The 15229-nt window shown below is 42.6% G+C and overlaps 2 protein-coding genes across 4 annotated transcripts in view; one reads left to right on the plus strand and one right to left on the minus strand.

Moving 5' to 3' along the window:
- Window positions 1–173, minus strand: part of ABRAXAS2 (abraxas 2, BRISC complex subunit) — a 19763-nt gene extending 19590 nt beyond the window's left edge. Inside the window, exon 1 of the mRNA XM_026065580.1 lies at window positions 56–173. Within this exon, the coding sequence (XP_025921365.1) occupies window positions 56–127 (72 nt within the window). The 5' untranslated portion in view covers window positions 128–173. The remainder of the gene's footprint in view (window positions 1–55) is intronic.
- A 244-nt stretch (window positions 174–417) lies between these two features.
- On the plus strand, window positions 418–8653 carry EEF1AKMT2 (EEF1A lysine methyltransferase 2). 3 transcript variants are annotated; one of them, XM_026065578.1, is made up of 7 exons: window positions 418–702; window positions 1282–1347; window positions 1867–1981; window positions 3884–3958; window positions 5813–5920; window positions 6770–6986; window positions 7788–8653. In XM_026065578.1, exons 1-7 carry the CDS (start codon window positions 650–652, stop codon window positions 7913–7915), a joined length of 762 nt encoding a protein of 253 aa, XP_025921363.1. In that variant the 5' UTR covers window positions 418–649; the 3' UTR covers window positions 7916–8653. The 3 variants fall into 3 exon arrangements, with proteins under 3 accessions (XP_025921363.1, XP_025921362.1, XP_025921364.1); XM_026065577.1 differs by lacking the exon at window positions 418–702 and adding an exon at window positions 1029–1111; XM_026065579.1 differs by lacking the exons at window positions 418–702; window positions 3884–3958 and adding an exon at window positions 1029–1111.
- The last annotated feature ends 6576 nt before the right edge of the window (window positions 8654–15229 follow it).

Raw genomic sequence — 15229 nt, forward strand, 5'->3', positions numbered from 1 at the left:
GGGGGCGGCGGGGCGCTGTGCCGGGCAGAGCGGCCGCCCCGGCCCCGGCACCTACGTGGTCGGCACTGCTGTTGGCGCTGTAGTAGCAGACGGAACTGAACGTGTAGCCCGAGATGGAAGCCGCCATGATGGAGACCACCGCCGCCGCCGCCGCTCCCACAAGTCCCCGCGCCCCGCCACCGCCCGCCCGCTTCCGGCTGCGGCGCGGGGGCGCCTGGGAGGTGTAGTCCGCCCCGCCCCCGCCCGCGCGGCGGTTAGGCGGTCCGGGGGGTGGAAAGGCGAAGAGAGGTGAGGAACGTCTGGTCACTCGGAGCGGGGCTCTCCGTAAAAACAAAACTGTTCACTGGCTTTCCGTTTTTTTGTTTTTTTTTTTTCCCAGGTAAATCCAGTAGAATCGTGAAACAGAACAAAATGGTGGTTTTTCAAAAGTAGTTGAGCAAAGGGCACAAAAGTGGGACTAAACTAAACCTTATTTTATCCCATGGAGTTACAGTGTTAAAAAGCAACGGCCCATCCTTTTTTGCTCGGAGGGGGGAAAAAAAACGCCCTGCAGGAGTGGATCTTTTAAGTTAGGCTGTTTGCAGTTAGGATCTTTAAGTTCGGCTAAATTAGCCGCAGTACAGCATTACAGCCCAAACCCACTGACTTCATGAGGCTTGAAACGTGTTTACTTCAAAGCCCCAGAACACCTGAAGGAAACACGTGAGTGGCTTCTTCTTGGCCAAACCTGTGCTTAGGTTTGAGTTTTTGCGCACCTTCATGCTCTGGCAGGGTGTGTGATACCCGTGGCCACTCTTAGCACTGGCTTTTTCAGTAGCAAACTACTTAGGGTTGTGTGATTGATTTTTTTTTTTTTTTTGAGGGAATTTAGGCAATTTATCAGGCAGGTCGGGCGTCTAGGAGCCGTTGCGCTCGCTAGGCCCCGAGCAGAGACAGACGAGCGCAAGTCCTCCAAGGCGCTAGAGAGGCGCCGCGGCGCCCCGTCGCGGCGGCGCTCGCTGGCGCCGAGGTGCTTCCGGGCGGCGCGGGCCGGCATGGCGGTGGCGGGGGAGCCGGGGCCGGGGCGCGGGGAGGCTCCGTTCAGCCCCTCGGTGCTGGGCACCAGAGAGCAGTGAGTGGCGGCGGCGGCGGCGGGCGGGGGCCGCCCCAGGTCAGGTTCATCGTGGGAACGCCGTTGTGGCGGTGTCTGGGGAGCGACCTAAGTGAGGCGAGGGTGGGCAACCTTCTCCCTAATTTTCATTAATTGCAGTATCTTTTCATTCCCGCCCCTCCGCGCTCCAGCTGGGATGCTGCGTATGAGAGAGAACTGCAGACTTTTCAAGACATTGGAGATGCTGGGGAAATTTGGTAAATAGAATAACTCCACTGGAGCATTCATATTGTTGTCTTTTAAGAAAGATGCATTACAAAAACATCAATAATATAATATAATGGGTTACTGCATAGTTCAGGATGTTGGCAAAATGATGGGAAATTTTAATCTCGAACCCACCAGATCCTCTCTGGGCCAATTTTGCAAACAAATTTCTAAGTTGTATTTGGACAACTGTTATTACATGGAAAGTGAGATGGTAGTTATGGTCTACTTTACTAATAAATATTCATTTTAACACTAGGCAAGCTGCTAGTACTGTCCTGTTTTCTAATGTACTGAGGGCTTCACCTTCCAGAGCTGGTATTTCAGTGCACTTGATTCATTTAAACTTAAACAAAGCGAACCTGGAATATGATCTATGTCAATTGTTGCCCAAGTGCTTCAGTAACAGGTGCTTAACAAAAGCTGGAGAGAGGAAGTCGTGCAATAGAATTGCGGTGCCTTTGGTATGTCTTTGCTCTCTTGGTTACCTGAGCCCCTGTTTTTAATAGGTTTGGAGAAGAAAGCATGGTTCGCTTAATTAGATGGATGGAAAAACGCAAGATCCCCCTTGACAGCTCTGTGCTTGACATTGGAACTGGAAATGGTGTTTTACTGGTTGAACTGGTTGGTATATTGCAAAGTTTGTGCTTTTGATACAGAATCAATGCCTGGAACAGAATAGTTTAAATATTGTTCTCACAAGTGAGAGTAATCATGGCAAGCTGTAACTTATGTGAAAGCCAAAAAGCAAGCAACCTCTTTTGCAACCTCTTCTGTGCTTTTTCCATCAACAGAGCGCTCGTTACAGTGCATGAGGTCTTAGTACTCTCAAACCAAATGAAAATATAAGTGAAATGAATTCATTGCTGTTGATATGCCTCAAAGAACATTCTGTCACAAAGGCAAGATGTAATTGCCCCCTTTTCTAAGTCCCCCTTATGGGACTTAAATATCTAACTCAATGAATCAGCAATGCCATGAGGGGTTTTCAAAAGTCCAGACCTAGCCAGCAGAAGATATGTTGTTCTACCAAATGAAAATATCGGCCATTTTTGCTAGGTGCACTTAAACTACTAGTTTCTTAACACTTCTCAGCCTGGCAGTATTTTTGATTTCTAAAATTTAAAAACATTTCTTTAAATCAATGCTAACATTGATGTTGGTGAATATTTTAGGTAGCCAGCCTGAATATCCCTTATTTTAACTTTACTTTCTGTTTTCCCACATTTAAAATGCTTTTCTTCCCATTGCTGTGTAAAACACCCACAGGTAAGGAAATTAAGTTGATTAATACACAAAGTACTTTCATATGCAAAACCAGACCCTTTGTCCATGCTCAGTTCTGATAATAATACTCACTACTTATGGATAAAGCGGTTAAAAACAAGTTGCTTATGTAAGCACTTTAAAAAGTTGATAACACTTATTTTCAAGAAGCATCCATTTCTGTCAGGGTGGAAATCCCTTACCAGATGTGTTTTAAAGTGTAATAATGCTGTTATTACGTAGTGGTACGAGTAGTTTAGGAGCTGCAGTATTCCTTTCCTGGTTTTGATTGACTCCTCTGGTGAAATATTACAGGAGGGTTGGTAAAGAAAGTAGCTGTCGTACTGTAACAGTTTCTGTTGTGCTATATTCTCTCTTAGCTCCATTAGATACTGTAGAAATGAAAATGGAGGCGTGTCAAAGTCAGGTTTATAATGGAAATACCGTTGGGATATTTTTAACATGGACTTTGATTTTAAAAAAGTTTAAAGCCTTTGCAGGGATTGGCTGCTGCAGTCTGCAGTACGGGGGAAGTCTTATCATCAAAAGTAGAAATTGCTTATCTCATTAAGAGAAATTAATTTCGAAGCGTAATAATGATGATTTTTTTAAAGCAATACTAACTCTATCACTGTTGAAAAATCTAATGGAAAAATCTGTTTATAAGGCCTTAATTTTATCCTGGCAACACTTATAAATCTGAAACTGATTTCATTCTATAACAGCAAAACAACAGCCTGTTAGCTGTTCAAAACTATTACACTGCCATAAGAGCACTCTGCTATACATAAGTTCCTCAAGTTCTGTTGTTGATTTACTAAGAAATTTTCATTGCAGTTTCTATTTGAAAAGTGACTTTAAAAATTACGTGTTTATCATCCCTAAATGATTCAGGATCTCACTTGCTTAGCTGATGCAAAAGAATATTTTTTTGTGCTAGCTACTAGGTTTTGACAATAGAGTTAGGTTTATTTTGGCAAGCTCATCAGCTACAGTAGAACAGTTCTGCCATTGGAGTTTGGACTTGATAATGTCACGGAAATGGCAATACCGAAGAGGGGAGTCAGGATTTAGTTATATAGGATATTAAGTAGCCCGTCTCTGGAAGGTAGCTGCTGAGGGCATGTATCAGGCTCATCAGAAACGGAAGAAGCACCATAGCCTGTGGTTCGTAATGGCATGCCTGGCTCCAGTATTCCCTTGACAGTAAAGGTTAATAAATGGGAGTATGCTGAGAAAATTACTCTTAATTGCAGCTAGGTCTGGATGAGGCGTTGTCAGTTCCAACGGGGAATATGGCACGGAAAGGAGTCAAAACAGCTGACTGACAAACAGGTAATAAGTGGGACCCCTTGAAGTTTTTATGTGTGCGGTAGACCATGCTCCTACTCCTGCATACTTGAGGAATCTGGTAGGCTGCATTGATGACCGAATTTTTTTTCCTTCCAAAAATTCCAGCTCTTCTAAGGAAATATTGCTGCCATGTGGAGCTCTGACCTTCTCTTCTTCTGAGGAGTGCGAGAGCCAAAAATATTGAAAAACTTCTCTGAAGTGAAAGGAGTTCACCACCCAAGTGAGGGGATTTACCATGCAAAGGCCCAGACATGGTGCAATGCTGATGACATTGCAAATGACCTTCTGCTATTTAACCTGCTTTTTCGAGAAGTAGCAGAAGAGTGCTTGTTAATACCAGCTTCAGGATCTGAGTCAAATTCCAGGATGCAGTGCAGTCATTTTTGGCGTTTTTTAGGGAATGCTCCCTTTCTGTCCGTAGGCAGAAGTAGTCAGACCGTACAAGTTTAGCAGCAGTGCATGTTGTTTTTCCTCAAACTTTCCTTCCTTGCCTCAGAGACTATAAGAGTGAATGGAAACTCCCTAAAGTGACTCAGGTTCTTCCTTTCCAAACTGAGGGAGCTGTTGTGGGATCTTCTCTTCCACCCTCAAGCTTTCAGCTCAGGCATCTCAGGAAGCTTGGTTCTCCCTTGGAGCTCTGGGGAGGAACGTGGGCAGAGGGCTGAGCAATATGCTGTTCTTCAAATACAAACAACGCAGTCTTTGTGTTCAGCTGAAATTAGTCCTCAGTTAACAACAGCTGGCTAGCGCTGAGCTCACACGGATTGAAGGGCTGCTGGGAGGAGGAAGGAGTGTTTGAAAAAAATCTCTTTGTAGTGTTCCTTGCTGTTGAGGTATCAGCCTTTGGAACAAGTAGGGATGCAGCTGATTGCTTGTATGCTAGTCGAAGTCCATGTATTGTTCAAAAACAAACAAAAAAACCCAACACACCTCCCTTTCTCTGTTATTGCTGCCTCCGGCTGGCCATAAGATCATACCCCTTCCTGTTAGGTTTGGATCTAGCCAGGCCGGCTGACATACATGATACCCAAATCTGGTCGCTTCAGTTCCTTCTCTCTCAGAACGAAAGTGTATTACCGCCCCCCTCCGCACATCCAGCTGCAGCCGAGGCAAGGTATGTTAGCCCGTCTGCTTTGCAGAAGGGTTGCTACGCTCTAATTGCCTGATTTCTTTGCACTGGCTTATTATCCCGTTCAAGGTTGGATTGACTGGAAGTCTCTGTATACTCTTCTAGGTGGTTCCTCACCTGTCTGTGGAAATTACAACAGAGACCTCGTTGCATTCAGATAATTGTATTCAATTAGATATTAACATCAATAATTAGGAAACCATAAGTTTTTACAATATTTTCCTTTACTAATAAAATGTATTATATATTTTGGCTCATATGATTTAGGTTATAAATCAAATAACTGCTCAATCTCATATGTTATGCAAGTATTAAAGAGGGTTTCTTCTCATTTTCGAAGCAACTGGTATTGGCAAATGTTCTCATCACTGAAAATTCCTGGTTTCTAGGTTACTTTTGGTTGCAGCTAAGAAAGCCTGTTCCCCTCCAGGGTATGACATTTCACAGTTATGCTCAGTTTTCCACAAAATTGAAATAAACTAGATTTCAGTTAACAATTCTTTTGATGAGGTATCAGACAGAATGGAGTCATTTCAGCTCATTTCCCCAGCTATTCCTGTGGTGATAACAGGAATAAAAATGAATAAAAGGGTGGGTTTTTTGTCATCAAGAGGAGGAGAAGTGACATGGATTTTAGATAGGGAATACACTTGTTGAATAAACATAGTTTGCTAGCACACTGATTAAGATTCTCTACTTCTGTCTAGGCAAAATCTGGGTACACTAATCTCACTGGGATTGATTACTCTCCTTCTGCAATACTACTTTCAGAACAAGTGAAAGAGAAAGAAGGGATGTCTAACATTAAATTCCAGGTAAGTGCTGAGAGAAACTATATTAAGGAAATAGAAAGCAGTTGAACCCAAGGTTAAATGACCTACTTGCTATTCAAATGCTTTCACTGTAATATATTAACAACGCCTTTCATTTGTATTTTAGACCTCATGGGAGGACTCTAACCAAAGCTTGTTAATAAATATGTATTTACAAGAAGATCTCTTGGTCTACTTTTTTTTTCTGTTCACAACAGCCATTAGGGCTAAAAAGATTCCCCTGCTTCTAGTAGGGGGCAAAATAGTGGATTTGTCGTTTGAAGAGTTCTGTGATTTAGTTGGTACGTTCTGCATTTTGGATTTGAGGTAGAAGATTAAACTCTTAACTGGAAGAATCTCTACCAGTAGTTGTGCAGCGGGAAGTCTGGGTGACCTGCCTTTCATACTGAGCTTTCTGTCTGTGCTGTGTTGTTTCCTCTCCAGCTCTGCACCTGTGTGATGTCTCCTTTCTTGTAGGTCGACTGTAATGTCTCTGATGGGCACTGTCTTTTGTTTTGCATTTGTACAGTGCCTGGCACACTGGTAGAGCCTAGGAAAACAGGGATCAAAGTACAAGTAATGACTGAAAGAATGAACTTCCAAATATGTTAGCTTGAGCTTTAGACGGACAGATATATACATGGGCTTTACAGCAAATAGATTATTATGCAATCCACAGAGGAAAAAGAAGATAACATGGCATTATAATGCGAAAAGCCTCCGAGTTACCCCTCTCCGTAGCATACCTATTGTCAGGTTGGAGGCTTTCTGTTTAAAAGCATTGGTTTGCATTAAAGATTCAGGAGCTCCTGAGTGTAAGATTGTTTTCACAGTTGTAGACTTCTGGTTTAGGTAGAAGACTTCTTGGCTCCATCAGCTGAGCTATCAGGATTTCAGATTTGTATTGACAAGGGGACTTTCGATGCCATAAGCCTTAATCCTGAGAATGCAGTTGGAAAGAGGAAGCAGTATGTGAGATCTCTCTGCAGTGTATTGAAACCAGAAGGCTTTTTCCTCATAACATCTTGTAACTGGACCAAGGAGGAGCTGCTAAATGAGTTCAGAGAAGGTAAGCAGTTGAGCAGAGCCATCTACTAACCTGTGGTTCTTCAAGGATGCAGTAGGTAAATTTTAGTGTCCCAGTGTTAACATATTTACTTTATCAAATCAAGCTTAGACAAAGCGGTGGTAGATAGGTTGAGGCATTTACTAGTCTTTCTTCACCGTTTTTTTTTTTTCCAAGAATTACAGCTTTATTTGCCAGTGCCAATGTGTCAAGGGAGCACAGATTGTGTTATACTTTGGAGAACAACAATTTCAGGCTAGTTATGCTGGGAAAGGAGGGAATTCTATACCCATATGATTTTTTTTTTCTTCTCTCTCTTTTGGTCCTTCATTGACAGACCCAGATCACTCACCCAATTCATTTTGAAATTGGGGTAACATTGTTTCTCATATTTAGGGAAATTGTCAAGTCTGGACTGTGACGTTCTAGGTCATCTGCTCAGTGACCTTTGTGATCCTCTCTGAAGGGCTTTTTTAACATGCTGGTCAGCTCCTGAATCTCATGCTTGAAACTCAGAAGTGTGGATCTAATACAACCATCCCTTCTGGGGAGCTAAAATTGCTGGCAAGTTATCATCTTCTGCCATTAATTTGTGTGATTCAGCCAGCTAAGACTTTTATTACCCATGGAAGGGTTTCAGCTGTATAAAGCAGCAGTGCAGTGTAACAATACAGTCCTATAAACTTACAAAGTAACTGCCTTGCAAGTTTTCCAAACCAATAAGGAATGGTTTGCAAAGGGTTATCCAAGAGGAGAATAAAATGACTTCCTTCTAATAAAAGCATTTTAATTTCTGTCTGGCAGGATTTGAAGTTCTGGAGGAGCTGCCAACACCCAAGTTTTGCTTTGGAGGAAGAATTGGAAACAGTGTAACAGCATTGGTTTTCCAGAGAAAAAAAGTGGGACCATGCATCTTGGACAAATTAGATTAGTTGAGAAAAGAAAAGCCTGAACTTTAAAGAAAACCTGACAGAAAACCTCAGACACATGTATAAATAAATGCTCTTTGAGTGCACAGTAAACCACTGTATGGAACTCCAAGGGACTGTAAAATGTTGCCCTAGAAACATTTCAACTTTGCATAACTTGCCTGTAAATTTTGTCCTTGCTACAACCTTATTTGGTTTGGGAAGCTGCAAGTATGTAAGTGAGAGGAAAATAAGGCATTCTTATTTTTGTGATTGATACAACCGAATGATTTTTGCATTTGGAATATACAGCTTATATGTTTTTTAATTTTTATTTTGGTAACTGGTGACCAATAGAGGCAAATGTATTCTACAAAGCAAAAATCTCTTTTCTCTGTTTTGTGGTGTAAAAGTAACAAGCTTTTGAGATTTAAGTGCTGGATCTTTTTTTTTTTTTCTTTTCCTTAGGTAAATATGAATGCAACAGTATTATCCAAAACCAATATTTAGTTAAAAAAGGACGGAAGTGAATATAAAAGCTGTAGCACTTGCAAAACAGAACCGGTTAGTGCATTAAGTTCAGATTTTCAGAAGTTCTCAGACTCAGCATGGTTCTGTTTCCACTGAAATAGCCTCCCTCTGTGGGAAAAGAGTTGAGCTACTGAGTGTTTTTAAAAATCTCACTTGCCTGAATGTGTGCATGCTTTGCCAGTTATTTCCACTGATTCCAGAAATATATAAAGGTGTGATGTTATAATCTCACTAGTAGGTGACACATGCCTCTTTCATTATTAATTTGCTGTATAGTAATGTTTTAAGAGCCAATAACGAACATCTGCTTTTCCAGTGAATTTTTCAGGACAGATTTTAGCTGCATAAACCCAAAAGAATCTAAACCGTAACTATCCACTCCATTATTTTTTACTTCTGTGTGTGATCCTTTTCTTTTTTAAATTTCCTTGCCTTTATTTCTTCTGTATTGCAGAATCCTACTGTTGCTTGAAAGGAAAGAAAGTAATATTTCTTTATGCCTTGACGCACATTTACAGGTGACCATAAACATGTTATTTCAAGCATCCAGGAGGTCCTATTAGGAAATCAGTTTTCTTTTCACGGAAGAAGATCACGTGAGCTCAGAGAACTGCTCTTCATAGTTTGCAGTCTAAGCAGCGTTCAGGAGATATTTAAGGGTCAAGAAATACTTCTAGTACTTCCCAGGGTAGGAACTCAGGCACAAAAGGTTTGCACAGTGGTGGATCCCCCCTCTCTGATCAGTCTGATGATGTCTTCTAGGTAGGAATCCTAAATTCTACATCTTTTTGCACAGCAGGATAACGCTGGTTGCTTTGGAAGCATAGCTTAACAGCAGTGGTGAGGAAGCTTAGGCCCGGTGAATAGAGTTCTTTGCATATTTTATCAGGGTCGTTTTCCTAATTTGAGTGCCAAAACCAAGATCCAGTTATCGTATCATCTTGGTAACTGTTGTAGTACAATATACTGCATCTGCCCCGAAGGCTTCCAGCAGCCAGCAGGAGTGCTATTAAATGTAAGTGGCAATTCAGATACAGTGTATTTTTGATGGAGTTGTTCAAAGGATTCCAAGTACCCTACTGATACAAGCTCAGTACAAAAAAAAAAAAAGACATTTTTGTAACAAATCTAGGCTCAAGTAGGGTTAATACAGGCAAATTTTAATGGGCAAGTACTCTGGCAGGATGTATTTGGGGCATCTGTTTTATTCCTATCTGTAATTTTTGCTAATAAAGGCATGATATGGATTTAAACATGGAATGAGAATAAATTAACGACTGCCCTGGATTTTCTTTTAATCAGCTAAGGGGAATTTAACTATAGATTCACACTGCATAAGATACGAAGGTTTCAGGGCAAGGATTTCTTTCTTCTCCGTATATGATTGATTATTTTTTGGTTTTAGATACTATTTTTCTATCACTTTTAAAGTTAAAAATAAGCTTCCTAAAATAATGACATACAAGTCTTGACACCAGAAATCATGTAAAATATGTCATGCAAGTTGCAAAGATAACATGTGGTTCCTGTGCCCTACCGTTGGGATTGTGGGATCCAGTCATAAGGTGGGTACACAGATAAAGTAATGTCACCTCTAAAATGTTATCTTGCTATCTGAAGATATCACAGGCCTGTTGTTAGGAGCCTTAAATGTTGGTCATCTGAAGCAGCTGGGGAGAGGAATGTGTTTTTCCCCATAGACAAGGGTCTGTGCTTTGCTCATAGGCAGTTGTCTTATCATCTCTGTGTTACTTTGGGGCAGAATTCATGTACCTGTCTCTTTCTTGGGTCTGTGTAAAGGTTTACTAGTATCATACACAAGAAGGCTGAAAAGGAGGAGTCTGCAGATAGGTGCATTTACAGGGAGGAAGGGTTAGGAGTGGGAAAACGGAGAGGCCCTCACAAGTGGAATGGCTTTGATTCCTAAATTTGTAGTGGCCCCTTTTTAGTCTCAGATGACCACACGAGCTATTGCTTGAACCTAATGATTTCTGCATCTGATTTATGTAGTTCTGTGTAATCTTTGTTGAATAAATGTAGTTCATGTATCCTTGGACAGGCCCAAGCACTTCCAAGTATCACTGGGGAGTAGAAAAATCCTTGTAAAACATATTTTAGGAGATTGTTTTAAGGTAATAATAACTGAAGGCCTACTGTTTGAAATCTCCTGTGTGAGAACGTAATGAATAATGGAGTCTAGGCAGTGGTTTTAATACTGACTGCAGCAATGACTTTTTATTGACTAGTTAGATTTGGAAATGACATGTCAAAGTGTCCTTGATTTTGGGCAGTTTATCTGGCTAGATGCTTCTTTGAGAGATCATACCTTCATAATTTTTATGCTTTTCAGTGAAAAAGCTCTTAAAAAAAGAGAGTAACAAGCAGTGAGTCAGGAGCCATGGGTCTCTGCTTGTGGTTTGGGGAGCGTTTCGTGGTGGCTCGTGAAAGCGGGTATCGTCATGAATGTGCAGGTGTGTGACCGGTTTCAGCTGCAGAGTCAGACTGCAGGGGAACAAGTACAGCTTTTGAAGTACTTTTTACTCCTATTTTACTGCTATCAGGAGACTCTATTTGTGATTTCACTGTCAAATACAAGGCTTGTGGCTAGTAAAATTAACATCTTCCATGGATCTCAACAGTGGATGAGCCTGCAGACTTTCAGATGTTTGGGTTTTTAATCCCGCCCTTGTGACACCTCCATGCTGCTTATAGGAGAGCTGGTTATATCTGAGTTATGAAGTACGTGTCCACCACGCACGTCTCGTGTAGGAGTCTCAGGTTTGAGTTATAACCCGAGTCTCATGCAGTGTTAGCATGGAGGACTGTTTTTAGCACTATCCTCCTCTCCTCCACACGCACCTACAACTGCAATCTGTTGGCTAAAGTCACTTTGCTTCTCTGTGTTTGTCTCTCATTTCAGCCACTATCTTGGATCATTTTCTTCCCTGCTAAAGAAAAGCTTGATTTACTCTAACTACCCTAGTGTAGCTGGTGATTGCCAGCTACCCCACTGTAGTATTTTGTAGAAACAAGGCACTCCTAAATTCAGCAAGAAGAAAGTTGGGTTTAGTACGTGTTGGTTTAGTACGTGTTCCAGCACAGTAAAAGTCTCTTCATCAGCACTGGAGCTTTATAGGAGAAAATATAAATTTTCTTACTCTGATAGCTGCCTTTTTGAAAGTGAAGACGTAGCTTTATCTCGTGGGCTCTCCAGGCCAAGCCATGCGCAGTGCTTCCTTTGGTTTGGCTGCCAGTTGCTGCAATGCAAACAGCGAATGAAGTGCGCAGCCAAACAGTGCTGTGAGCACACTGTCCCATGCCTTAGGTGTAACAGTGATGTGTTTAAAAGGTTGACCGCAGGATACCAAGGTGGAACGTGGGACTGTCTGCTGTATAGGATTTGCAGTAGAGAACCAGAGCGCTCTCAGAGGCTGGGCTGATGTCTTCACAGCGTTTGCATTATCTTTATGTTTACGCAATGAAAAGGACCCTCCTCTGAGGGAACGTGTCTGTGATGAGAAATGGAGAAGCTCTCCTACAGTTTGCATCCAAGCTGTCTTGATTCTGCGTAGATTTCTGGTGCCGGCCATGGCGTCCATGGGGCCAGAGGGTGAGAGACCTGCATGGGCAAATGAGGCGGTTAGCCGAAACCGCTCACTTAGTACCCTTGGATTTGTAACCAGGTGTGCAAGGCAAAGGCACATGTGCAACGCAGGTACCTGGGAAGCTAGGGAGCTGGGCTGACACGGTCTCGGCAGCTTCTTAGGGGATACTTTTACATAAGCATGTCTTCTTGAATAGTTTATCCACATTAGGCACACTTTGCTTTTCTTCATCTCTGGTTTTCTATGTATTTTCACGTTCCAAGAAAGCACTAAGAGTATTGTAGACATTGTAAGGAAAATCCATGTCTATATATTCTGCTATGTCCATTCTATAGTGTTCCAAGGTAGCTAGCTAAAGACTGCCAAAAATTATGTTATTTCATACCAGACAAAAACTTTTAAGTATGGTATTTAGCAACGTACAGCAAAATTTTCAGTGTTTTGGCACTCACTGCTTTCCTAATTTTGGCATACAGAAAGGCAGAGCACACGCCTTGCTGCAACAATAACAGCATTATTTTATAAGCCCTTTGAGCATTTTAACATATCAAATCATCTCCTGTAAAATATATGGAAAGCGCATAGAAAATAAATGGGCCAGGGCTTTGCATTCCCGTTGCCTGCCCTCCTCTCCGGGATGAGAGGGGAGGAAGGCTGCGCCGTGCAATGCTACCTGCCCCTTTGGCTGAACGGGCGGTAGAGCCGGATACGGAGGGGATGGGTCTGTTGTATGTCTTGGCTGGAAGCACTCTGAGTGTGATCTAAGCCTTGTGGGTAGCCGTCTATTTGGGAACAATTAATGGATACCCAGGGCTTGCAGTGAAAGGGGATGAAGTGTTATAGCCTCAAGACAAAGGAGAAAAAGTAACACTGGCGTGTTTTATTTGACACAAATAGGGGCAAAGCCAACCCCTGGCTTAATTTCCATCTGGTAGGTAACAGTATACCTTGGAATGAACACATTTCTAGGTTAATGGAAATTAAACTGAATGCTGTCATGCAAACAAGTGATGTAGCTGCAAGGTAGCATATAAATTCCGGATAATAGCAAGTGCATAAGCCAGTACTGGAAAGCCAGAGCAAATAAACACTAGTGAGAGAAAGGAAACGAACCTCATGGTTCATGTTCATGGACAGTGTCTCACGTCAAGCAGAGATGAGAAGAATATGCATTTATTGAGCAATTAGAAATGTCAATGGGGTTGTGAACTGAAACCCTTCATTAGCAGCACAGAAACATGCCCACATGGTGTGATAAACCCACATCCATCCTGAAACACTGACCAAGAAAAGACAGGATAGCATGAAGAACCATCAGATTTTGTCTAATGCTTCCACTAAACAACGAGTTGGTGTTTGAAGCAGAAAGATCTAGGCTCTTTCATCCCAGACTGAGGTAGTAGCTGGCTGCTGCCCTAACCTAAGGCACCTGAACTCCCCAGACGCTGCAGTTTTGGATTATCCAGCACAGCATTCTGGTCTGAGCACGTCCACAGCTGCCTCAGTTGCTGTGCGTGAGGGACAACTCTCGGCTTATCTTGCGTCAGTTCAGATGCAAGCATGGATGACAAAGTGATTAGTGCATTCAGGGGTGAGGAGAGTTCACATATGTATTTTATGGTCTAATTATTTTATCCTACAACTACTTCATTAAAAAAGTGCAATCAACTAGAAGAGTCAGAAGCCAGGTCTCCCCATGCTGCAGGCTAGGGCTTAACTTACCCAGGAGAGTGTCCTAACTGTTAGGCTTCAGGGTTAGGTTCGCTCTGGCTGACCAGCTCTTTCATGTTTTCGGTGCCGAGCGGTGCAGCATTGGCAGTGCTCCCGTTGCCCTTATCCCAGGACAGCCGCCAGCGCTGGTACCCGGGCAGAGCGGGCGGCCGGGGCCTCACCTGCAGCTCGGAGCGTCTCGCTCTGCTTGGCCGCGGGCAGGTCACTGAGCTGTGCTGCAGGGTGGTGCTAGTACCAACCCTCCTCATCGCCCGCGCCTAACAGAAGGATAAAACCGTAAAGGACTGCAAATGCCCAGGTGCTTAGATGAGCAGAGAAGGGTTGTAGGTCACCATGAAACCGATTCTGAAATTCTGAGTCCTGATGGCGCATGTTACTCGAATAACAGCAAACACTGTTAGATATCGAACTGTTATGCAGGCTACACAGAAGCTACGCTGTGACTGTCAGCCAAATACTGCGCGCTGGCAAGTTCAGGAAATGGTGTCTATCTACAGTACTTACTGCTTATATCTAAGTGTGTTAAAGACCTGGACCTCCATATAAATACAGAAGGATCGTAAAGATTACTAGCGTTTTTCCTATCCACGGAGTTTCCATCTGCACAAGGAAAGCTTCTAGATGGTGGGTAGTAAAGGCACTGACATTGGAGACAGATCTGCAGATTAAATCAGCTCAGATTTTGACTGAATGAATTTACTGTCCACAATGACTAAACTCTCGGGCCCCGTTCTTCAGAGCTGGAAAATGATTTCCATCTTTTTGGCTTTTGATGAATATCTTCTACGCTGTCACCAGAGCAGGGGCTTGTGGCCCACCTTTACATTTAAATGATGTGACTTAAAATACTGTCTGTGGAAAACAGGCTTATACGCAGGCAATGGGCTTTCATGCACACACAACACCCCACAGCCAACTCATCTGTCTCAAAGCAGAGGTGATGAGAGGTTAAAAGTGCTATTTTTGTATGGAGCTGCAGAAGTAGACAGAAAGCAACCGTCGTCTTAGCTCTTGGAGACCGACCCTGCACCGCATGAGGCCACCACAGGAATGGATTCAATTATGCTGCAAGCTTTATTATTGAAATAGTCAAGTGGGAAACCATAAAAACACATTTTCAAACTTGGTTCCCAAAGTTCTGGAAAAGGAGTTTAACAGTGCTTTATTTTTATTGTTGCCACTCTGAACATGTGATAAGAAAAGCAGACGGTTTAACTGGCTTGGAGGAGCTAGATGCAAAAGCCCCTTCACGTCATCAAGCCCTTTTTTCTCCTGTTCATAGCCTTTAATACCAGTCGGTCCTGTCTAATTTTGTATATACCAAGCAACGAACCACTTCCTTTGAGACCTTGGTCCTCACTTCACTGGCAGGAGCTTCTCCCTCCTCAAACTTTTAAATTTTCTCCCACTACTTATGGTTACTTATCTCCTTTCCTCTTTATTATACTAAATACTAATTGATAGTCTTCCT

The sequence above is a fragment of the Apteryx rowi genome, unplaced genomic scaffold (genome assembly GCF_003343035.1).
Source record: "Apteryx rowi isolate R43461 unplaced genomic scaffold, aptRow1 scaffold_23, whole genome shotgun sequence".
Classification (NCBI taxonomy): Eukaryota; Metazoa; Chordata; class Aves; order Apterygiformes; family Apterygidae; genus Apteryx; species Apteryx rowi.

Coding starts and splice junctions, on each gene's coding strand:
- EEF1AKMT2 (XM_026065577.1), top strand. CDS start 1,035: ATGGCGGTGGCGGGGGAGCCGGGGCCGGGGCGCGGGGAGGCTCCGTTC. Junction 1,112..1,281: donor GTGCTGGGCACCAGAGAGCA/GTGAGTGGCGGC, acceptor TCCGCGCTCCAG/CTGGGATGCTGCGTATGAGA. Junction 6,987..7,787: donor GCTAAATGAGTTCAGAGAAG/GTAAGCAGTTGA, acceptor TCTGTCTGGCAG/GATTTGAAGTTCTGGAGGAG.